Source organism: Dipodomys spectabilis, unplaced genomic scaffold, assembly GCF_019054845.1.
Source record: "Dipodomys spectabilis isolate Male_0828 unplaced genomic scaffold, ASM1905484v1 ptg000002l, whole genome shotgun sequence".
In the NCBI taxonomy this organism is placed as follows: Eukaryota; Metazoa; Chordata; class Mammalia; order Rodentia; family Heteromyidae; genus Dipodomys; species Dipodomys spectabilis.
In genome coordinates, this window is record NW_024870679.1 from 56,212,124 (window position 1) to 56,236,833 (window position 24,710).

Consider the following 24,710-nt stretch of genomic DNA (forward strand, 5'->3'; position numbering starts at 1 on the left):
TCCTTCTTTGCTTCTCTTCCTTCCTTCCCCCACCTCTCTTTATTTCTATTTCTATTTATTTCCTTCCTCCTTCCTTTCTCTTTCTTTTTCTTTTTTTCTGCCTGTCTCTGACTGTCTATAACAGGACATGAACTAAGGGCCTGAGCTTTACTGTTCAAGGCTAGTGCTCTACCACTTTGAGCCACAGTTCCATTTCCAGTTTTCTGATGGGTAATTGGAGATGAGTCTCACAGACTCATCTGTGAGACTGGGTTGGCTTCGAACTATGATCCTCATATCTCAGCCTCCTGAGTACTAGGATTACCAGCACCTGGCTCTTTTTTTCTTGAGCTAAGTTCTGACTGTTTAGCCCAACATGGCCTAACACCTTTTTGTATGCACCAACCAGTCATAGGGCTTGAACTCAGGACCTGGGTACTGCCCCTGAGCTTTTGTGTTCAAGGCTAGCTCTACCGCTTGAACCACACTTCTATTTCTGGCTTTTTTGGGGGTAGTTTATTGGAGATAAGAATCTTTTTCTGCCCAATCTGTCTTCGAACCTTGATCCTCAGTCTCAGCCTCTTGAGTTAAGTAACTAGGATGACAAACCTGATCCACTAGTGCTCCAATTTGTAATTCCTCTTCACTTCCTGAATGCTAGGATTACAAATGTGTCACCACACCCAGGTGCATTCTAATCTTTAAACATGATATGCAAAGTAGCAAATGTAATACCTCACACTTCCCAAAAGGACAAGTTAACACTGTAATTATGAAAGCATCTGGCCAGGTCCTGGTGGCTGACACCTATAATCCTAGTTAATAGGCTAAGATTTGAGGATCAAGATTTGAAGACAGTTCAGGCAGGAAAGTCTGTGAGACTCTTAGCTCCAATTGACCTCCAGAAAACCAGAAGTAGAGCAGTGGCACAAAGTGGTAAGGCACCAGCCTTGAACAAAAAGAGCTCAGAGACAGTGCCAAACCCTAGGAGCAACAAAAGAAAAAGAGAGGAGAAGGAGGAAGAGGAGGAGGAGGAGGGAAAGAAGGAAGGAAGGAAAGAAGGAAGGAAGGAGGGAGGGAGGGAGGGAGGGAGGGAGGGAGGGAGGGAGGGAAGGAAAGAAGGAAGGGAAGAAAGAAGGAAGGGAGGAAAGAAGGAAGGAAGCAAGCATCTGGCTAAATCTCTAGCAGATTGTGAACCTGCACTCAACCAATCTGAGCAGAGGGGCAGGGCCTGCTGTGTTAGGGATAAATAGAGGAGCAGCCTGCCTGTTCTGTGTGCTAGCTTGCCAGATTTCTGGCTGATGGCACACCCTTCTGCAGAAGTAAATTTTGCCTTCCTGGGACAATACTCTTTTTTTTTTTTTTTTTTTTTAAGCATCTAGCTAGCCAAGCATCAGTGGCTCATGCTTGTAATCCTAAACCACTCAGGAAGCTGAGTAGCAGTTCAAAGTCAGCCTGGACAAAAAAAGGCCACGAGAAGACTATTATCTCCAATTCATCACACCCACACACCGAGAAGCCAGACCAGGTAGACAAACCTGAGAAACTCTTATCTCCAATTAACCAGCAAAAAGCCAAAAGTGGAGGTGTGTCTCCAGCGGTAGAGTGTTAGCCTTGAGTAAAAAAGCCAAATAACAGTACACGGTCCTGAGTTCAAGCCCCACTACTGGCATAAAAAGCAAACATGTAAGGGAGTATTCGAGGAAATATGAAGATATGTCCAAACAAAATAGGAGCTGGGCACCAGTGGCTCACACCTGTAATCCTAGCTACCCAGAAGGTTAAGATCTGAGGATTGCAGTTCAAAGCTGCCGGCAGCAAAGTCCATGAGCCTTTTTTTTTTTTTTTGGTTAGTCATGGGGCTTGAACTCTGGCCCTGGGCACTGTCCTTGAGGTCTTCAGCTCAAGGTAGCACCTGACCACTTGAGCCACAGTGCCACTTCCAGTTTTCTGGTGGTTTATTGGAGATGAGTCTCATGACTTTCCTGCCCAGGCTGGCTTTGAACTGCGATCCTCAGATATTAGCCTCCTTGGCTTGTGAGACTCTTGTCTCCAATAACCACCAGAAAACCAGAAGTGGCACTGAGGCTCAAAGTGCTAGAATGTTAGCCTTGAGCTGAAGACTTCAGGGACAGTGCACAAGCCCAGATTTCAAGCCCCACAACCAACCAAAAAAAAAAAAGGGAGGGGGACTGGGAAGGTGGCTCAGTGGTAGAGTGCTTGCCTTGCATACATGAGGCCCTGGGTTCAATTCCTCAGCACCACATAAGCAGAAAAAAACAGCAGTGGTGCTATGGCTCAAGTGGTAGAGTGCTAGCCTTGAGCTGAAGAGCTGAGGGACAACACCGAGGCCCAGAGTTCAAGCCCCGTGACTGGCAAAAAAAAAAAGGATTCATGATAAAGAGATTAATAAATGAAGAATGAATTAAGTGGAGATAACTTTGGTACAGTGTAATACCAAAATGAACATAGAAGGAATGATAGAAATAAATTACCATTTGGCAATTATAATTAATTCAACCAAGAAAGATTTAAAAGTCATTAACTACTTGAGCAAAATTGATGAAAGGTGCAATTATTGCATAGTACCAAAGTAACTCCCCACAAATAGATTTGATTTTTTTTCTTCAGTTCTGGGGACTGAACCCAGGACCTGATGCATACTTTGAAGGCACCCTACCTTTGAACAATATCCTCAGTCCCACAAGTGATTGTGTGTGTGTGTGTGTGTGTGTGTGTGTGTGTGTGTGTGTGTCTAATAACTTGAGGCTTGAATTCAGGCCATAGGTCCTGAAAGGCTGTCCTTGAGCCTTTTTACTCAAGGCTACCACTCTACCACTTGACCAACAGCTCCTTTTTATTTGTGTGTTGGTGGTGGTGGTTAATTGGAGATAAGAGTATAATGGACTTTCTTGCCCTGGCCCTATTTGATCTGCAATCCTCAGAACTCAGCCTCCTGAGTAGCTAGCATTACTGGTATGAGCCACCAGTGCCCAGCTTCATAATCATTTTAGGAACAGACACTAATATGATCCCTTCCCCCCACCCATATACCTAAAACATAATTGCAAGTATATTTCTACATCTCAAGGACTATCAAAGAATAATGAATCTCTCTTAGCAAACACCTCTTGCATACCAACTGCATGTAAGGCACTGTAAATAATAATTTATTACATGTATAGGATGCATTGCAGCTTAATAAACACCTACACAGCCATTAATTCATTCAATGTTCATAGCAACCCTTTGAGGTAGCACTGCCACAAAATAAAGATGTACAGAGAGGAACAGATTTATTAAACATCACATTGCTATTGCACAACAGAATGAGAATGTGAATGTTGTTCTTCAGGTTTTTCAGATTCCATTTCCACTGCTTAATAAAAAAAACAAGTAATCAGTCTAGATACTCTTGTGGTCATAAACATGGCATTCATTTTCTATTGCTTGCTGTAACAAATTAACACAAACTTGGAGGCTTAGACATAGATATCTGACGTGTCACACTGGGTTTGCAATCCTCGTTTTTGTTTTGTTTCTTTGGGTTTTGGTGGTGGTGGTGGTGGTAGAGGTGATGGAACCCACAGATTCATGCATGTGAGTCAAGTGCTCTTCCACTGATCTAAATTCCTAAAGAGTTGCAATCTTTGTAAACTTTCCAGAATACAATGTTTCCTTGTCATTTTGAGCTTCTGTGTGCTGCTCATATTTTTGCATCCCTCTATTTGTGTGTGTGTGTGTGAGAGAGAGTGTGTGTGTGTGTGTGAGTGTGCGCACGCACGCACACACTTGGCCTGGGGCTTGAACTTAAGGCTTGGTCTCTGTCCCTGACCTTCTTTCTGCTCAAGGCTAGTGCTCTACCATTTGAGCCACAGCTCCACTTCTGGCTTTTTTGCTACTTGAGTGGAGATAAGAATTTCACACTGGGTCTGGGAAGGTGGCTCAGTAGTAGAGTGCTTGCCTTGCATGCATGAGGCCCTGGGGGGGGTTTGATTCCTCAGCACCACATAAGCAGAAAAAGCCAGAAGTGGCTCTGTGGTTCAAGTGGTAGAGTGCTAGCCTTCTGCTGAAGAGCTAAGGGACAGTGCCCAGGACCAGAGTTCAGGCCCCATAACCCGCCCTCCTCCCTCCCCCCCCCCCCCCCAGCAAAAAGAAAAAGACTCACATCTGGGCGCTGGTGGCTCACACCTGTAATCCTTGCTACTCAGTAGGCTGAGATCTGAGGATCACAGTTCAAAGCCAGCCCGAACAGGAAAGTCCCTGTGAGACTCATATCTCCAATTAACCACTCAAAAACTAGAAACAATGCTGTGGCTCAAGTGGTAGAACACTAGCCTTAAGCTGAAGAGCTCAGGGACAGTGCCCAGGCCCAGAGTTCAAGCCCAAAAACCTAAATAAATAAATAACCTCACAGACTTTCCTGCCCAGGCTGGCTTGGAACTATGATCCTCAAATCTCAGCCTCCCGAGTAGGATTACCAGGAGCTACTAGCACCTGGCTGGAAAATTTTAACATTGTTAAAAAGGCAATTTAAATTATGCACAATAGCTAGGTTGGTGTCTCATGAGTATATCCTAGTACACTAGATTATGGGAGGATCATGAAGTGGATGCCAATCTCTCTCTCTCTCTCTCTCTCTCTCCCTCTTTTGCTAGTTAATTGGAGTTAAAAGTCTCACAAACTTTTTTTTTTTTGCTGGGGATGGCTTCAAACTGTGATTCTCAGATCTCAGGCTCCTGAGTAGCTAGTGGGAGCCACTAGTGCCCAGCTAAATCTTGATTTTTCTATTGGAAGAAAAAAAAACCTTTTATAAGTTTTTTTTGTGAGGATTAAGTGCTACTATACTTGAGTTACTACATTTGAGAAGTACTTATTACAGACTAAAATGCAAAGTATATGTGCACGAACTGTTTGCTCTAAAGAATACAAATTCTAATTTCTTTTTTATTTAAATTTATTTTTATTGTAAAGGTGATGTACAGAGGGGTTACAAGTTACATAGATCAGGTAATGAGTACATTTCTTTTTGAGAAGTGCCATCTCTTCCCTCATTTTCTTCCTCCCAAACCCCCTTCCCCCTAAGTTGTATAGTTCATTTTCAACATAGTGTCTAGTGAGTGTCACTGCCAAATTAGTTCACCCTTTCTAATTTCTAATTTCTGATACAATTAACCTGCTGACACAAGAATAAGTGATTTCTTCATCAGCCACAAGGTGGCAGAAGAGACATAGAAATAGATATCCTGTTCATCAGGAATCTTCAAGGATTTGTTTGAATATAATAGCGTTAAGTTAAAGTAGGGAGAAATGAAGGAGAGAGAGATAGATGTATTTCCTGCTATCTGTGCAGGAAATTGGAGTTATAAACTCATCAGGAATCTTTGGACTTCAGGAAGAAAAATTAGCCCCTTTATCTGTTTTATCAGAACATCTTACCTCCCTTTAAGCCAGCAGTCATGTTCCTCATTTTGATGTTGGGTTTTTGTTTTTTTTTTTTCTTCTGGTTTTCAAAAAGAGAGAGCAGGACTGGAAACATGGCAAAGACTACGAAGTTAAACCCAAGTACTACTATAAACAACAACAACAACAACAAATCTCTAAATTCTAATGGTTTTAAAAGAAAGGGAGAGTAACACAGGTCAAGGAACATCCAATGGACTTTTTTTTCTTTAAGAGATAGGGTCAGCCTGTAATCCTAGATACTCAGGAGGCTGAGATCTGAGGATCACAGTTCAAAGCCAGCCTAGGCAGGAAAGTCTGTGAGACTCTTATCTCCAATAAACCACTTAGAAAACCAAAAGTGGCGCTGTGGCTCAAGTGGTAGAGCACCAGCCTTGAGCTGAAGAGCTCAGGGACAGAGCCCAGGCCAGAGTTCAAGCCCTATGATGGACCAGAGAGCTCTCTCTCTCTCTCTCTCTCTCTCTCTACCTAGTGCCAGAAGTGAGGTTTGAACTCAGGGCCTAGGCATTGTTACCTAGCTTTTCTGCTCAGGGCTGACACTCTTCCACTTGAGTCATATCTGACATGAAATCATGTCTCCACTTTCCAGATTTTGGTGGTTCATTGAAGATAAGAGTCTCTCAGATTTGTCTGCCAGGGCTGTTTTCAAATCATGACCCTCTGTTCTCAGCCTCCTAAATCATGAGGATTGTAGGCACCCAGCTAAAATAGAGATTTTTTTGTTGTTGTTGTTCAAGTTGTGGTGCTTGAGCTGGGCCTAGGTGCTGTCCCTCAGCTCTTCAGCTCAAGGCTAGCGCTCTACCACTTGCGCCACAGCTCCACTTCCAGCTTTTTCTTTTTAATGTGGTGCTGAGGAATCAAACCAAGGGCCTCATGCATGTGAGGCAAGCACTCTACCATTGAGCCACCTTCCCAGCCCTAGAATAGAGATTTTAAAGTAACTTGCTCAGGGCTTTGAGGGCACAGCATGAACAAAAGAAACAGTTTCATCCATCGCAAGACTTACATTAAACAAATGAAAGAATTTCCTGATGGTGAATACAATGAAGAAGATACTATAAAATGAGAAGATGTGACAGAGTCAAGGTACACTTCTCTAAGGAAGTGACATTCAGGGTCTTCTTCCCTGCTACAAGTCCACATTAACCCCCTTCAATACCTTTGAATATTGGTAGTGGAACGATTGGAGTCTTATATTCTGTGTTTATGTAGGTCCTCAGATCTCTTAGACACCACTTGCCTATTGCTTACTTGGCTTATTTCACAGGAAAGAAAGTATACTTCATAGACAATTCTATGTCATTGTAAATCTATTCCATGGAAATGAGAAAGCTAAACTCTGGCAGAGTGAATTCTGGAGCAAAAAAAAAAGGACAGGGCGGGGAGGAGGGGCAGCAACAGAGAGTACAAAAAGAGACACTGAGCTAAAGTGTGCGGGAGTCCTTGTCTTAAACCAACAACATTTCCCCTTGTTTTGTTGGCAGCTGCTAAAGTTTGAAGCTATTCGACTTTCTGTGTGCAGGATATTCTGTAGGTATCTCTTGAGTACCTTAGGTATCTCTTGGGGGAACCTTGCTTCATGCCATTTCATATTTCATATGTAACTGAGAAGTATGGGGAAGAATTTTTTAAAAAACATGATATCTATTGAGCTAGAATTTGATAAGGAAGAGACATGAGAGTTATTATTCTTCTCTCTGCTCAGTCCTATAGAGAGAGATAACTCCAACTTTACTAATTGTTCTTCCTGAGAAATTCTGCTCAGGCTGCTATGGTATATCTCCTAGTTGGTATATGAAATAACCCTGGTCCCTGGTTGAGGGGATGGAAAATAGTGTGCACCAGATTGGGTAAGGTGCCATCTACCTGTGGTTGTAGAGAGCCCCTGGATCTGTGATACGTGGAAAACCTCTGCTGCGCAATTCTGCCCCAGGATTTGATTTTGTTGGTGTTTTGGAGGTAGTAAGACAAATGTGTTTTCTTCTTTCCTCAAGTGTAAGCAGAGAGGAAGCCAGATATAAACAAAGTTGCTGTTTAGGTTTTCTTCAGTTGCTTCCCTCCATTGCCCACCCCCTAGCCAACACCACCACAAAGTTCAGGATTAAGGTTGCCCATTGCCCACATGGGGGTTCTGAGACCCAACAAGCCATTTCCTGTCTTCTAGATATAGTCCAGAGGAGTCTGCTTCACTGATACAGGCTTCATTTGTCTTCATCAAGGTACTGGGAATGATGAAAACTATATAAGATGGGTTAAAGATTATTACAGCTTGGATATAAAAGTTGTCTGGGAACTATAAGGCTCCAAACGCAGGTTCAGTAATTGTTCTTGTTGAGTTATTCTGGTTATAGTGTGCATGAACTCTCCTGTCTGCCTACCTCTTGGGTCCCAACTCCATCACAGCTCATAACACTGTTCAACCAATTCTCAGAATGCAGTGGCTAATTTTTTATTACTTTTAGCTTCCAGAAGTTTCTCCAAAGCCAACTAATATCAAAGTGTGCTGGCCTTGACAGTTCTAGGTGAAGTTGTTCCTAGACCTAGAATGTATAGGGGGAGGGGAAGAGAGTTAGAGAAAGGTGACAAGAGGTGAGAATCCTTGGAAGTAACGCCAGGAAGGATGTGCTCTCCTTCCTTCCTTCCTTCCTTCTTTTTCCTTTTTCTTGCATTTCTTTCTGACTCTCCCCCCCCCCCTTTCTTTTTCTTTTCTTGGTGCCAGTCCTAGGCCATGAACTCAGGGGTCTACATGTTGCCCCTGAACTTTCTTTGCTCAAGGCTAGTGCTCTACTCCATAAGCCACAGCTCCACTTCCAGCTTTTTTTGGTGGTTAAATGGAAATAAGTCTCATGGGCTTTCCTAACAGGGCTGGCTTCAAACCACAATCCTCAGATCTCAGCCTCCTGAGTAGCTAAGATTACAGGAGTAAGCCATTAATGCACAGAAAGATTATATTCAATTTCTGTGTCAACTTACATTTCTACTTTTTAATTTTGAAAGCACACTTTTGACTCTCATAACTATTTCTATGAAGAAGTATCCAAGACCACAGTTTGTATGCTGCTGCATCAGGACTCAAACTTATACCTTGGAATTTTGGTTTTCTGAGTGTTGGAGAGCACTTCTAAAAGAGGTTCTAAAGTGTATTTTAGAATTTCATTCTCTATGATCCTAGAGAATGGCTTACAACCCTCTTCTATCGCCTCTTTGCTCAGGCAGTTTACACTGGCTCTTTCTAGTCTCTGGTTCTCAGTACCCTTGCAAAGACTCAGAATTATATTTACCTCCCTGTCACTGCATGATTGGGATGACTTAGTGTTGTACAATAGTCAATACCACACATCTAGCCCCTCTTGTTTTCTTCTAACATATGAAGTACTTGAAGCCTTTAAGAATAATCTTCTCAAAGCCTCAAAAATACTGATGAAGATGTAAGAATTAACTTGGATCTACCAGACTATAAACTCTGTGTTTGACTACCCTTCCAGATTACTTCTAAGACCCACTCCTGTGGTCTGATGTTTAGAGTGATTTGTAGATTCTTTCTTTCTTTCGTTCTTTCTCTTTCTTTCTCCTTCCTTTCTTTCTCTTTCTCTTTTTCTTTCTTTCCCTCCCTCCCTCCCTCCCTCCCTCTCTCTCTCTCTCTCTTTCTCTCTTTCTTTCTTTCTTTCTTTTTTTCTTTCTTTCTTGGTCTTGGGGCTTGAACTCTGGGCCTGGACTCTGTCCCTCAGCTCTTCAGCTCAAGGTGAGTGCTCTACCACTTGAGCCACAGTGCCACTTCCTGTTTTCTGGTGGTTAATTGGAGATAAGAATCTCATGGAGGGCTGGGAAGGTGGCTCAGTGGTAGAGCGCTTGCCTTGCATGCATGAGGCCCTGGGTTTGATTCCTCAGCACCACATAAGCAGAAAAAGCCAGAAGTGGTGCTGTGGCTCAAGTGGTAGAGTGCTAGCCTTGAGCTGAAGAGCTGAGGGACAGTGCCCAGGCCCAGAGCTCAGGCCCCATGACTGGCAAAAAAAAAAAAAAATGAATCTCATGGACTTCCCTGCCCAAGCTTTGATCTCAGCCTCCTGAGTAGCTAGGGTTACAGCTACCAGCTCCAGGCTCTTTCTTTCTTTTCTTAATGGTCTTCTTTTCTATTGGAGTGGGTCAGTAAGCTGGTATATGAGGACTGTGGTGTTGGGAAGCTGGAACAAATTGGCTTCAACCTGTGTCCTATGCAGCAAGTGCATTTCATGGGTGGATTTTGTGTTGCCCTGGAAAGGAGAGAAGAGGCTTCTTTGGGTGATTAAAGGAGCGGAAGGATGGCTTTATCCCACGGTGTGCTGTGCTGATGGGAGCGGAACATGCCTGCTCCTCTGGGGAGCCTAGTGAACAGGGGCAGCAGGAGAGTCGAGGCAGTGGTTCAGTTTGATACATTTTGTGTTGTACCTAGCACCTGCGCCTGGCTGATGGGGCGCTGGAGGGAGGGTGCTCCCACCCCCGCAGGGCCAACCCAAGGTTGGGGAGTAGTCTGGGGAGGACTGGGGAGTAGCCTTTCTCAGTGGGGAGCCACTGGGATTGTGGGTGAATACAGAAGTGTGAGCTCCTTGCCCCTTATGACAGACAAATTTTATGTTGGTCCCATTAAGGTGAGGAAAAGGACTTAGACCATAGAAGGAAGGAAGGAAAGAAAGAAAGAAAATAAGAGCCGTGTGCTGGTAGCTCACGCCTATAATCCTACCTACTCAGGAGGCTGAGATTTGTGGATCATGGTTCAAAGCCAGACTGGACAGGAAAGTCTGTGAACTCTTTTTTTTTTTTTTTGGTGGGTCCTGGGGCTTGAACTCTGGGCCTGGGCGTTGTCCCTCAGCTCTTCAGCTCAAGGCGAGCGCTCTACCACTTGAGCTACAGCGCCATTTCCGGTTTTCTGGTGGTTTATTGGAGATAGGAGTCTCGTGGTCTCTCTTGGCAAGACATTTAAGACCTCTATCTCAAAACAAAAACAAAAACAAACACACACACAAAACCAAAAAAACCCAAAGACCCAAAAAACTAGGATTGTGGTTTAGGCCAGCCTGGACATAAATATGAGAACTTATTCAAAAAATAACTAAAGCCAAAGGAACTGTAGTATAGCTTAAGTAGAGCATCTGCTTATTAAGCATAAAGCTGTGAGTTTAAACCCCTATACCATCCAAAAATTGTTATTAATTATAATGAAAGTGACTGGATTGTTTTCATGACTAGATGGAAATAAACCTCAATGTTACTGAACCTTCTGATCATTTGTAGTTTTAGAAGATTGCTGCTGTGTAGAGGATGAACTAGAGGGAAGCAAGTCTGTATTTTTGAGACTGGTCAGGAACTCGGTAGTAGCTCTTTGGGAAGAAATAATGGCTTGAACCAAAGTGATAGCACTAAAAATGGAGAAAACTAGGAAGCTTTGAAATAAAACAGAGCCATAAGACTGGCTACTGGGTTAGATATAGAGACTAAAAGAAAAATCAAGTGACCCCTATTTTCTGTGAAGACTAGAGTAAAAACATGTTTGGGACAGAATAAAGTTCTAATGTGAACATGTTAAGCTCGAGACATGATAGGTCCTTCCCTGGGATATACATGTAATTACCAAAGTCTTGGTATCTAAATCCTTAACGAGTAAGAGACCATCACTACAACATAGCCCAACTTTTCTTTGACCTATCTTTTGTGTATATGCTCAATTATTTAGGTAGGCTTCTTGCCAAGAACTTCAGACAGGAATTTGAACCATTATCTATAGTGAATCTCATGGAGTGAGAAGATTTCATCTTACAGAGATAGCAAAGGAAGAATCATATAGACTAAGTATCAAATAGGTATCAAAACTCCATCTAGATTTTTTTTTCTTTCTGCAAAAACACAAATTCAGGGCTTGGGCACTGTCTCTGAGCTTCTTCTTGCTCAAGGTAGAACTGTACCACTTTTGGCTTTTTTTGGTGGTTAACTGGAAATCAGAGTCCTATTGATTTTCCTGCTCAAGATTACCTTCTAACGGTGATCCTCAAATCTCAGCCTTCTGAGTAGTTAGGAGGAGCTGGGAAGGTTGCTCAGTGGTAGAGTGCTTGCCTCACATGCATGAGGGCTTGGGTTCGATTCCTCAGCACCACGTAAGCAGAAAAAGCTGGAAGTGGCGCTATGGCTCAAGTGGTAGAACACTAGCCTTGAGCTGAAGAGCTGAGGGACAGCGCCCAGGCCAAGTTCAGGCCCCACAACTGACCAAAACAAAAAAAGAGAGAGGCTGAGTAGCTACGAGTACAGGCATGAGTCACTGGTACTCCACTAGATGTGTCTTGATTCCTCCATGGAAAACTAAACAAATAATGACATTGTCCTGATCTCAATCATATTAACATTTCTCTTTAGGAATATGTTAAGCCAGGGTTTAATATCCCAGTTTCAGATGACTTAAGAGTGCTTTATGTGGTAGACTAAGAAACTGGTCACAATATTTTTCAGTTCCTCTGGGCCTGAACGCTGTCCCTCAGCAATTCAGCTCGAGGCTAGCACTCTACCACTTGCATCACTGTACCACTTCTGGTTTTCTAAGTGGTTTATTGGAGATAAGAGTCTCACGGACTTTTCTGCCTGGGCTGGCTTTGAACTGTGATCCTCAGATCTCAGCCTCCTGAGTAGCTAGGATTACAGAAGTGAACCATCAGCGCCCAGCTATATAAGCCTTATAAGACAGCAATAGAGTAACCAAGTCATCTAAAAGTTTTCACAGGTACATCTGTACCTTTCTGCCATCCTTCTTCTTCTTGAGGGATTTATATATTATCAGCTATCAAAGGTTGGAACTTAAAGATGAAAGCTTAATTGAGGAATGCAAAGCAATGCCAGTAGGCAATGAAAATATTTGAGGGACAGTGGAATCTGCCCAGAGCTCCTGAAACAACTCCACAATGTTGATTTAGGTTTTCCTGTTGTTTCTCATAGTATCATGTACCTTTCCTCCGGGTACTTTATGATTATAATTGAGAAATGATTTGATAATGTCTACCTTAAACCATAAAGCAATATGCTTCATGGAGATAAGGACTGTGTCTAGCTTGCCACTGATTGTACCTTGGCACATATTAGACATTATTTGTTAAATGAATAAATTTCAATTTCACTTACTTTACCTAAGGGTTTCAGGCCTTTAAAAAAACACAACAGTATTTGTATCTGATGCTCAGTCTATTGTATGCACTTCTAATTATAGGCTGGTACTATATTCTTCACCTATGGCAAGCAGCTGGGTATAGACCTGAGATGCGGACGCTGGTGAAACCTGAGGTCACTGGTTGCTGTGATTCCTTTACCTTCCCTCAAACTGTTGACAGAGTCAAACATTCTCCTGGCATTTCAGAAAACTTAACAACTGAGGATGGAACTTGGGGAAATAAGCAGGTTATATGAGTAGGTAAGTCAAGTCTGGAGGATGCTCATGTCATTCTGTATTACAAAGCTACAATCAAAAAGCAATTGGAAACCAGGGACTCAACTGAGGTTATTTAATGAACTCTGAGAATCCTTCAGAGTCTATGACTACCATCACCCCATCAACCCTTCATCTGAAATGATGTGGCAAAGCAAACTTAACAAGGATGGGTCAGATGGGTAGATCCAAATGATGCTCATGAGTGACTTGTACATGTTAACTTTTCCAATGTCATTTTTGCTTGCCTACCAAACTAGAATAATAGTAACTTAGAAATAACATTCTACCAGGCGCTGATAGCTCACACCCACAATCTTAACTACCCAGGAGGCTGAGATCAGAGGATCATGATTTGAAGCCAGCTTGGGCAGGAAAACTCATGAAACTCTTATCTCCAAATAACCAGCAAAAAGCCAGAAATGGAGCCTGTGGTTCAAGTGGTAGAGCTCTAGCCTTAAGCAAAAATGCTCAAGGACAATGCCCAGGACCTGAGTTCAAGCCCCAGGAGTAGCATGCACACGTGTACACACACACACACACTACACACATAAAATAAGATATTCCAAGTACCTCCATTATACTATAGCTACTTCACAGATAGAGACCATTTTTTCACCTGTATTTAAATCAATGTTTGATAGTGCTTGACCCATAACAGATACTGGACATAGGCAAATTTCTTCTTAGAGGTGATCCAAGACCTAATCCTTTTTATTAATTACTAATGAACTCACAGGTAATTAGCAGATTTCCTCATACTTGTTGGATTTCACCCTTAATTATGATAAAATAGGAGCCTGGACAAAGTCTTCTCTAGGCTCCTTTCCAGATCTGATATATAACCAGTTGTGCCCACTCAGTATACTCTACCCCAGTGTTGCTCTCAGAAATTAATAATTCTACAAACTGAGGAGACACAAAGAAGCCATGAATCACTTTGTATTTACAGATATACATGCATTTAAAACAAATTCTGTAAAATAGCTACAATACTGTTGCACTTGTGGCCTACTTTTGCCTCTTTAAAGGCCAAGAGTTGTTGTGGGTTTTTTTCTTCTTTTATTTGGATTTGTTTAGGAAGATGAAATCTGGGACAAGTTACCACTAACACGTATTATACAGCTCCAATCTCATTGGCTAATTTCACTATTACCGTGATTGATGAATAGTAAACTGCAATCAGCTGGAAGCTGCTGCCTTCCATTTGACAGAAATGAGGTCACAGAACAGGGCTGGGGGACAGCCATCAACAAGCAGGTCTGTTGCCCAGTATAATAGTTTGCTGCTTTAACACAGTCCATCTGTTGTGAAGATGCTTGTTCCCTTGAACTGGCTTCTGACTTTAACAGTCTTTAAGTAAAAGAGTCAGTCTCTTTCTGGATATCAGCAGGAGATAAAAGATTATTGAATACAGATGGTAAAGGGCTGTGCAGGACTTTGTCTGAAATCCTAGTTCTACAGCAAGTGATACTAGATGAGTGTTACTACACAGAGAAAATAATTATCAGCCATGACACTCTATGAAACTTTACAGAGTAAAAAGCACATCAGAACCACTGCCCTATAAAGGGAATGTATTATTCCTGGTCAGAGAAAATCAAGTCACTCCCCAAAATGTACCTTTGCTCGGGTATGGAAATTGCTCAAAGTACTGCTTGTGAGCCACCTAAGAATTGCTGACAGAGGCAGATATAAGGAAAGCTAACACTTGGTCCGGAGAAGCTCTGGGAATTTTGCTTAGGTCCCTGGGATCTGGTTACCCCAGAACCTAACTCTCAAGTATTAGATATCCATCACATTGGATCAATCTGAGTAGTGGAACAATTTAATAGGGTCTTTTCAGACTCAGAATCTGACAGTCCTGCGATGGAATCCTAGTTTACTAGGATTACTCTTACACTTGCTAGCAGTATAATCTTGGCCAAATCTCTTGACTTGTCTCCATCACATTTATGTAAAAGGGATGTAGTATACAATGTGGCTAAGAGTACAGACCATGGAACCTACCACATGGAGTTCAACTCCAGCTCTGCCATTTATGTAATCCTAGGCAAACAAAACTTGTCTATTGTTTAATTTCCTCATTTTTAAATGAAGCTTTCTCATTTTCAGGACTTCCTTTACAAAGATCTTGGGAAGATAAATGAGTTAATACATGTAAAGTGCTTGAAACAATGTCTAGTGCAGCAAAAGGATGGCATCCATGTTAATTAAAATAATAAGAAGGAAATCCGGATCTCTTGGGTTTGTTTTGCAGATGGTGCAAAACAAAAATGTTGAGGGTCCAAAAGTATCACAGAGTTGTTAATGCCTGATGAGTCTAAGGTCATTCAAATTTTACTTTGTAGATACAAAATCAGGTCTCAAGAAGTATGTATGTATATGTATGTGGTATGTGTGTGTGTTTGTGTGTGTGTGTGTGTGTGTGTGTGTGTAGAGAAAAATTGGTGTAGAGGGCAGGGAATGTGGCTTAGTGGTAGAGTGCTTGCCTAGCATGCCCTGGGTTCCATTCCTCAGTACTACATAAACAGAATAAAGCCAGAAGTGGTGCTGTGGCTCAAGTGGTAGAGTGCTAGCCTTGAGTAAAAAGCTCAGGGACAGTACCTAGGCCCTGAGTTAAAAAAAAAAACACCCAAAAATTGGTGTAGAGTCACACATGATTAAATTACAGTCCTGGTCTCCTAAATTCAAATTCAGACTCTGTCTTCTTTCTTACATAAAAAAAAAGCAACATCTCCATAGAGCTGACTCTCCATGGTCCTTTTTTTTTTTTTTTTCTTAAATCAGTCATGGGGCTTAAACTCTAGGCCTGGCCGCTGTCCCTGAGCTCTTCAGCTCAAGGCTAGTGCTCTACTACTTGAGCCACAGAGTCACTTCTAGTCTTCTGGTGGTTAACTGGAGATAAGAGTCTCACAGACTTTCCTGCCCAGTCTGGCTTTGAATATTGATCCTCAGCTCTCAGCCTCCTGAGTAGCTAGGATTACAGACGTGAGCCACCAGTGCCTGGCTTCCATGGTCCTTTTATGCAAGCAGCAGACCTGTTGCCTGCCAGTGCACTTTTCTAGGGCAATGAACTGCATTTGAAATAGAGAAAACTGAAGAGAAAGACTCCTCCCGCAGACACACAAAACTTTTGAGATTGTGTGTTAGTGCAAGAGAGGAAATTGGGGATTTTGGCCATAGTTGAGAAGAAAGATTTTCAGAAATCATTGCTGTTTGGTGGTTAGAGAAAAGTTTCAAAGTCTTTCTTGCTCTGGCTGGCTTTGAACCACAATGCCTGTTCTCAGCCTCCTGAGTAGCTTGGATTACAGGCATGAATCACTGGCGCCTGGCTGACCTCAGAGTACCTTTGCTTTTTAAATTTCAGGCATTTAAGAGGCTTCAACCAGAAAGGAGTCTTTGGGAGATACTAAGGTATCACTTCCAGGAGGAAAGAGTTCTCAATTTTCTCAAAATTTTTTCAGGGTCATTCCCCCTTAGAGTTGTTCTGCTTTGAGTCATATTTTCCAATATGACTGTTCAGGTAATAATTGGCATGAGCCAGGCACCTGTGGCTCACGCCTATAATCCTAGCTACTCAGGAGGCTGAGATCTGAGGATCATGGTTCAAAGCCAGCCTGGGAAAGGAAAGTCCGTAAGACTCTTATCTCCAGTAAACCACTAGAAAACCGGAAGTGGCACTGTGGCTTAAGTGGTAGAGCGCTCGCCTTGAGCTGAAGAGCTGAGGGATAGCACTCCCAAGCCTAGAGTTCAACCCCACGACCACCACCACCAACAACAAAAATTGGCAGGGAGGTTGGAATAAAAAGGACAGGATGGGAGGAAGACCCCATGAAGAATGGTAAAATGAATTATAGGGGAAAAGAGCAGGTACAGGGATCACAATTCCTATTCTCAAATTATCTAAGGTTAACACAGGGGATTGCAGGGGGGAAAGGGGAGACTGCTGATTGCAGAGCTAGTACAGAGGGTCTGGAAGGGACAGCTTTCAGCTTGAAGCAAGGAAAACTATCGACTATAAAGGCTGCACAAAGATGATGTATGTTCATTGAGCTGCTGGTCCTGGCTGGAAGGTTGCTTTTCCTCCTCCTCCTCCTCCTCCTCCTCCTCCTCCTCCTCCTCTTCTTTTTCTTCTTCTTCCTTCCTCTTCCTCCTTCCTTCCTTCCTTCCTTCCTTCCTCCCTCCTTCCCTCCCCTCCTCCTCCTCCTCTTTCTTCCTGTTTTTGCTATTTGGGGGACAGGTTTTAATTTTGTAGCCCAGGATGGCTATAACATGCCTCAGCCTCGCAAGTACTCCTGCCAGAAAGTATACTTCAGAGGAAAGAGATTTGATTGTGAGGCCTCACAGCTACTTGTTAGATTAGGTAAATTTGGGGAATCTTACCCCAAATCTTCTAGAAGTATCTAAAACTTTCAGATTCTGGGAACCAAAAAATCCAATGCTCAATTCCACACCATAGGCAAAAACCAGCTATATATATATTTTGGTCATGGGGCCTGAACTCTGAGCCTGGACACTGTCCCTCAGCTCTTCAGCTCAAGGCTAGCACTCTACCACTTGAGACACAGTGCCACTTCCAGCTTTTTCTGCGTATGTAGTGCTGAGGAATCGAACCCAGGGCCTCATGCATGCAAGGCAAGTATTCTACCACTGAGCCACGTTCCCAGCCCCTAGCTGTATACTTGTAATGCTAGTACATGCCTGTAATAATCCTAGACTAAAACAGGAAGACAGAGAGCTCTCTCTAGAGAGAGCCAGTCTGGGCTACATAATTAGCTACAGGCCAATCATAGGTTTCATAGTGAAACCTTGTTGCCAAATAAATAAATAATAAATAAAAATATGGAAGAGATCCATCTAGACAGCAACAAAATCAGATGCCTGTGACTGGTACTTTATCTTGCCCTTCCTTGTGCTCATTTGCTTGCTCTTTCGTATAGCAGGAACCTTTGACATTTTGCAGGAGATAATCTTTTTCTTTTAAATGTGTTTCTGACTCAGCCTTTGCTCCTTCAGTCTCACTAGAGATTGAGTTCTCCAGAGATTAGCACTGGCCTGTCACCACAGCAACTGCCCAGATCCTGTGGGCATCCGTGGTAACAGGCACAGGGCTTTGTGAGCCAAAGCTTGATTTGCAATGAAAGGTAGCTCCACAGGGATCCTGGTATGAAACAAGCAACTTGTACTTTGGGAAGTTTCCTTTAATAGGCTTAGCTGTGCAGGAAGGCATCATTTTACACATCTGGCAAGTCCCTGCAAGTGTGTGTGTGTGTGTGTGTGTGTGTGTGTGTGTGTGTGTGTGTGTGTGTGTGTGTGTGTGTGAAATTTTGGTAAGTGAAGGAAGGAAATCTCAGTTTTAAATACAGAAAAATCCAAGTCCCTGTATTGAATCTCCTTCATAAAATGAACTTTTCTTTTGTAATACAAGTCTTCATCCACAATCTGACCTGTGCTGTTATCCTAGTGCTATGTATTTGTAACTGGGGCTATCTGCAGGGTACTCTAGGGTTGGGGAGCGGGGAAAGCAAAGAACAGCAGCAATGCAGCTTCTTTGGGTGAGAGTGGACAGTGTGTAACAGAGAAGCAAAGTGCATGTGGACTACAATGAGGGGAGGTTAAGTGGGTAGGCCTTGCCTAGCATGAGCAGTTCTGCTGCAGCAGCGGTGGAGTGTCTGAGAGACGGGTATTCTTGGCAGTGCCCAGCACCGAGGGGTCTGTGTCCAGCGAATCAGACATCTTATCACAAATGGCATCTACCAGGCGCTCAAAGGCTTGCCTCACGCTGATGTTCTCCTTGGCACTGGCTTCAAAGAAGTCAAACCCTAGGAAGAGAAAAGAGACAGGTACAGATTTTTTTCCCCCATCTTTTCAACTAAAACTTTTTTTGTGCCTCCAGCAGAACACTCTGGATGAATATAGCCAGGGCTCAGAAGTGAAGCAAGAAAGCTTAGTTCCATACATGGGAATTCTGTTTCCAAGACACGGGTTTTAGAGCCAGACTCAGAACCTGGCTCTTCTACTTGGCAATCTTGGGCAACCTTGTTCTCTTTACAAATCAATTCCCTGATTTGTAAATGCCTACTTCTTAGAGTTATTTTAACTGCTGAGCAAGTTAATGAATGTGGAGAATGTGGTCTTGTGCCTGATACCGAAGGAGTTCATTAGGTTCTTACTGAGAGAGAAAATACATAAATAAATACTTTACAACTTTCCAAAGCATTTACACATCTGTTAACATCATTTCTCTTTTTCCCTTATCTCTAATGCAGACATTGTGGCTTAGTGAAGTAAAACTGGCTTGCCTGAGATAAACAAAAGCACTAGTCTGAGAAACCTTGATTTGGGGTTATTTGTTACTTTACTAGGCTGGGGAGAGAACCCAGGGCCCTATGCCTGCTAGACAAGCACTCTACCACTGATATATATACACCCAATCTAGTTCTGGACCTTTTGATAAAGGATTTTCCTTCTCTTTGCCCTGCTTTTCTCTTATCCCTAGCCTGGCCAATGCTAGCCTGGGTTCTGGAAGACAGGCACCTTAAGAGCCACAGTAGATGAGCAGAGCTTTATTTGACCTTTTTACACAGCAACACACTGGCTCACTCTGTTCAACGGGATTCATCATCCCTAAAGTCCGCTGAAATGAACCTATACATCTTTCCTCTCCTCCCAAAAAACCCCCAACAAAATGACCAAGGTAAATGGCACCGGAGGTATGCCACAATCTTGTCTATTTTGTCTCTTGAGATCCTTATGTCACAATGAACAGAACATGGTTGTACACAGAGAGACACAAATAAAGCCCTTTCTGATTCAAAGCTGCTTCCCAGCTGAGAAACCTCCACCAGCTTGTAAGCATCCTTACAAGCATAAACTGCCCTTTCTACTATGTCCTTGCTACCACTCACTTCCCCTTCTTACTACACTCCCTCCTTCCCTCTTTAATCTTCATTTCCCTTCAAGAGCCTATCCTGGAGCTTGAACTCAGGGTCTGGGCACTGTCCCTGAACTTTTGTGTTCAAGGCTAGTACTCTACCACTTGAGCCACAGTTCTACTTCCAGGTTTTTTGGTGGTTAATTGGAGATAAGAGTCTCCCAGACTTTTCTGCCCCAGAAGGCTTCTAACCACAAACCTTAGATCTCAGCCTCTTGAGTAATTAGGATTACAGGTACCAACCACGAATGCCTGACTAAGGCTCTCTTTTCTTATTTTTCATTTATCTTATTTTCCCTTAGGTTTCTTATATAAATATTTTCACCACCAATTTACAAAGGAGAAAATGAAGGCTCCAAGAGATTGTGTAACTCACATAGACCTATGTGGCTGTATTAGTAGGAAGTGAACTTGGTCCTGGGATGTTCAGGCTCTGAAGTTTATACCAGCCCTGCTGCTAAGTTCTTTCTCTTTCTCTCTTTTTTGCTTTGCAATCCCCCCTCTCCAATCATATTCTTTTCTCCTTTGACAAGTCTATTTACTTCTTATCTGAGTACCAGTGATTGAACTGGCACCACTACACTGCACCTGTCTGAATCACTTAAACTCTCTGATTCTTAGACTCCTCATTTGTCAGTAGGAATAATAACAGTATCTTCCTATAGTTGGAAGCACTGAGTGAGACAATGGAAAATTTGCTGTACAAAAGCCTCCAGTCATGACAGGTTTTTCTATTCTACTTTCATCTTGTTCCTCTCACCTCTAACCCTCTCTGTCTCCCTCTTTTATTTCCCAGGCTCCCACAAAGCAGAAGGACTCTTCTCCCTATTATTCCACCATCCAGAGAGACCTGAAGCCCCAGGTACAATCAAGGCTTTTCTTCCTCTGTCTTTCCCAGTTTGAAGGCTCTTAAGCTCCTGCCAGCCCACCTCCAAGTGACAGCATCTCCTGTGGCCTGTTTCCTGACATGAGAAAGGCAAGCTGCAAAAGTCCTAATTAACTGTGGGCACGTGATGAAGAAGGCAGCTAGCTGGTGGCTCATTATCCTCAAACCTTAGAAACCTAGCCTGCTTTGGTGTATATAGCTTTTCCTTAATGAATATCACAAAAATTGACTTCTTGGTCTTTGATTGGCTTATGGCAAGTGTACAGGGATGTACTGCTCGCCTACAAAAGGGTAAACAGGTAAAGCAGTAAATAGACCAACCATCAGTTAGATGAAGATAACCATACAGGTCAAGGCCAGGAGCACAAATCCAAATCAGAAATTGGCACTGAGGAAAGAATGTGCTATATTATACAGGTGGGAATTCATTATATAGGTGGGAATCAACCTGGATTTGAATATAATCTCTTTTAATTACTAGCTTTGTATATTCCCTAATCACTTTCCACCACTTCCTTATCCTGTAAAATGGAATTAATATTATCTATCTCATAGGGTGGAAATGAAAAGTAAATGCACAAAAGCATGTGAGTGTCCTCTGTACATCACCTTTGTAATAACAATATATATATATATTTTTTTAATGTGAGTGATTGGCACACATAATACATGGCAATTCCTCTTCCCACACTTTCCCTACCCACCTTAGTCTTAGCTTCATCTCTCCATTATCTCCTAACCACTCTGGGAAACTCAGTTTTTCTTCATTATTTGGTATCAACAAATAAACTAGGTTTTCCTTATTATTAAATATTAACACTGCACCAGGACCTGGGGAGAGTATATCTAGTCTTGGAGACTCAGTAAGATTGTCAGTCTTACATATCTACATAGTTCTTTTTTTCTTTTTCTTTTTTTTTTTTTTTGTTGGTTGTGGGGCTTGAACTCAGGGCCTGGGCACTGTCTCTCAGCTTTTCAGCTCAAGCCTAGCTCTCTACTACTTGAGCCACAGTGCCACTTCCAGTTTTCTGGTGGTTTATTGGAGATTAGAATCTCATGGACTTTGCTGCCCAGGCTAGCTTTGACTGTGATCCTTAGATCTCAGCCTCCTGAGTAGTTAGGATTACAGGCGTGAGCCGCCAGTGCCCAGCAGTGTCCCTCAACTCCTCAGCTCAAAGCTAGCACTCTACCACTTGAGCCACAGAGCCACTTCCAGTTTTCTGAGTGGTTTTTTGGAGGTAAGAGTCTCATGGACTTTCCTGCCTGGTCTGAACCACGATCCTCAGATCTCAGCCTCCTGAGTAGCTAGGATTACAGGCATGAGCCACTGGTGCCTGGTTCTGCATAGTTCTTAACAGTTCACAAATATAATCTTTAAACCTCTGTGAGGGAAGCCAGATACCGGTGGCTCATGCCTATAATCCTAGCTACTCAGGAGGCTGAGATTTGAGGACTGCGATGCAAAACCAACCTGGGCAGGAAAGTCCATGAGACTCTTACCTCCAATAAACCACTCAGAAAACTGGAAGTGGCGTTGTGGCTCAAGAGGTAGAGTGCTTGCCTTGAGCTGGAGAGCTCAGGGATAGCGCCATGGTCCAGATTTCAAACCCCACAACTGACAAAAACAAACAAACAAAAAACCTCTATGAGAGAGGTAGAATAAGGCAGACTTCAAGGCTCAGAGATGAGGTACAAACCAAGGTGTCTACCTTTCTGCTTCCTTGTCTGTCTCATGTGGAACAGTAACGGAATAAGATGTAACATTCTAACCCAGTTGGAGGAACCAGAGAGCCTGTAGGGATACAGGAGAGGATGAGAGTAGCAATAGATGAGTGGAGAAAGCATCTTTCTGAAGTTAGTTCTAACATCTCGATATTAGAACTGAAACATATTCTTGATGTTAGAACTGAGCAAAACTCTTTCCCTAACTAACTTCTCATTCTGAAGGATTTTCTGTCTTTCTTTCTTTGTCAGCTGTTGTGCTTGAACTCAGCCTGGGTGCTGTCCCTTTACCAGAGTACCACTTTTGATTTTTGGAGGGTTAATTGCAGATAAACGTTTCACTGGGGCTGGGAAGGTGGCTCAATGGTAGAGTGCTTGCCTTGCATGCGTCAGGCCCTGGGTTCGATTCCTCAGCACCACATAAGCAGAAAAAGCTGGAAGTGGCGCTATGGCTCAGGTAGTAGAGCTCTTGCCTTGAGCTGAAAAGCTGAGGGACAGTGCCTAGGCCGAGTTCTGGCCCCACAACCAAAAAAAAAAAAAGTTTCACAGACTTTCCTGCTGGGGCTGGCTTTGAACAGCAATCTTCAGATCTCAGCCTCCTGAGTAGCTAGATTATAGGCATGATTCACCAGGGCCTGGCCTTCTGAAGGACTTTCTTTGATATAGATCTTCATTTCCCTTTGGGCTTCTCTCTGCTATAACACTTGTTAGCCCTGTACTAAAAGTCCATTTGACTGGGTGCTACCTGAGCAGAGTCGGGGCCTGCCACCCTGATACCAGTTTGAGAGGAAGGTGGTTGGTGAATGTTGGCTGAATGAAGGAGTTAAGAAAGAGCATTAAGGACATGGTTGTGATGAAGACAGTAAGAGGTTATAAAAGTTCAGCTTAAGCATGGCAGATCATATGATAGGAACGGGGGACATTTGTACCACTTAGACACATTGATAATAGTAGAGTGATAAGTGCCAAAACAATGGGAAGCTAAGGATTGTCAGGGCATAGAGGATACACCCACCAATGGCCAGAAAAGGCTCCTTGAAGAAGCAGTTGCTTATTCAGATATAAGTCACAGACACGGGATTAGAGTGTATGTCTGAGGAAATGCATGGATAGAACACCTGGTGAGGACAGCTTTGTTATTAGGCTAGAGGGACCATAAGAAAAGAAAAGTCAGGGCTGGGAAGGTGGCTCAGTGGTAGAGTGCTTGCTTCACATGCATGAGGCCTTGGGTTCTATTCCTCAGCATCACATAAACAGAAAAAACTGAAAGTGGCATTGTGGCTCAAGTGGTAGAGTGCTAGCCTTGAGCTGAAGAGCTCAGGGACAGTACCCAGGCCCAGAATTCAAGCCCCATAACTGACAAAAAGAAAGGAAGAAAGAACGAAAGAAAGAGAGAGAGAGAGAGAGAAGGAAGGAAGGAAGGAAGGAAGGAAGGAAGGAAGGAAGGAAGGAAGGAAGGAAGGAAGGAAGGAAGGAAGGGAAGGAAGGAAGGGAAGGAAGGAAAGGAAGGAAGGAAAGGAAGCAAGAAAGAAAGAAAGAGAAAAAGAAAAAAAGAAAAGCCAAAAGTGGTAACAGATGAGTCAGTAGGACATCAAACCTGGAGAGCTCAAAAATTATCCCAAAGAGAAATCTTCAGGATCCTCTCAAAGGCACCCGATGTATGAAAACTCTGACTCAAGTTACCAGCTTATGAGTCTAATCAGCTCAGAGATCTCTTTTGCTTAGAAAAACCCCTGAATGTGCCTTCACCCAATTACTGTCAGAGGACTGGACAGCACTTCATTAGTAAGCACAGGTGGTAACCTTTCTCTCAGGTTCATTAATAAGGAGCTCAGGCATGAGGCCAGGGAGATGACAACCAATTAAGCAGAGTAGCCACCCCCCATCCCCCACCTTGTCCCTTCCTCCTAATTGGCTTCAGAACAATGGATTTCTGCTATCTTTAGTGGAGTCCAATTCTTACTTAAGCTAAGATGCTCCTTCATCCTCCAAAATGATCATTTACCTATTCAGCCTAAAGACAGCTGCTACTGATCCACAGACTCTGTCTTCATTGCCTGCTTCTGAACTTGATTTCAGATTCTATTTGGAAACTTCCAACCAGTTAAAATCACTTCTCCAAAACATTTCTCCAGTATCATTATATTCAAATCCCTTTGTCATCCTACTCTAACAACTCATCTCTATTATGTATTAATCTTCAACTCATACCCCTTTGGTCAATGATAGTTTTCCACTCTGGGTTTACTTTCGTTCTAAGGTACTTTGAGTATCATATGAACAAT

The 24,710-nt window shown here is 42.9% G+C and overlaps 1 protein-coding gene across 1 annotated transcript in view; it reads right to left on the reverse strand.

Annotated features, from left to right (window-relative positions):
* Nucleotides 1–18,168: 18,168 nt before the first annotated feature.
* The window catches only part of Rab3b (RAB3B, member RAS oncogene family), a 64,213-nt gene continuing 57,671 nt past the window's right edge, over nucleotides 18,169–24,710 (reverse strand). The window contains exon 5 of the mRNA XM_042682378.1: nucleotides 18,169–18,705. Within this exon, the coding sequence (XP_042538312.1) occupies nucleotides 18,518–18,705 (188 nt within the window). The 3' untranslated portion in view covers nucleotides 18,169–18,517. The remainder of the gene's footprint in view (nucleotides 18,706–24,710) is intronic.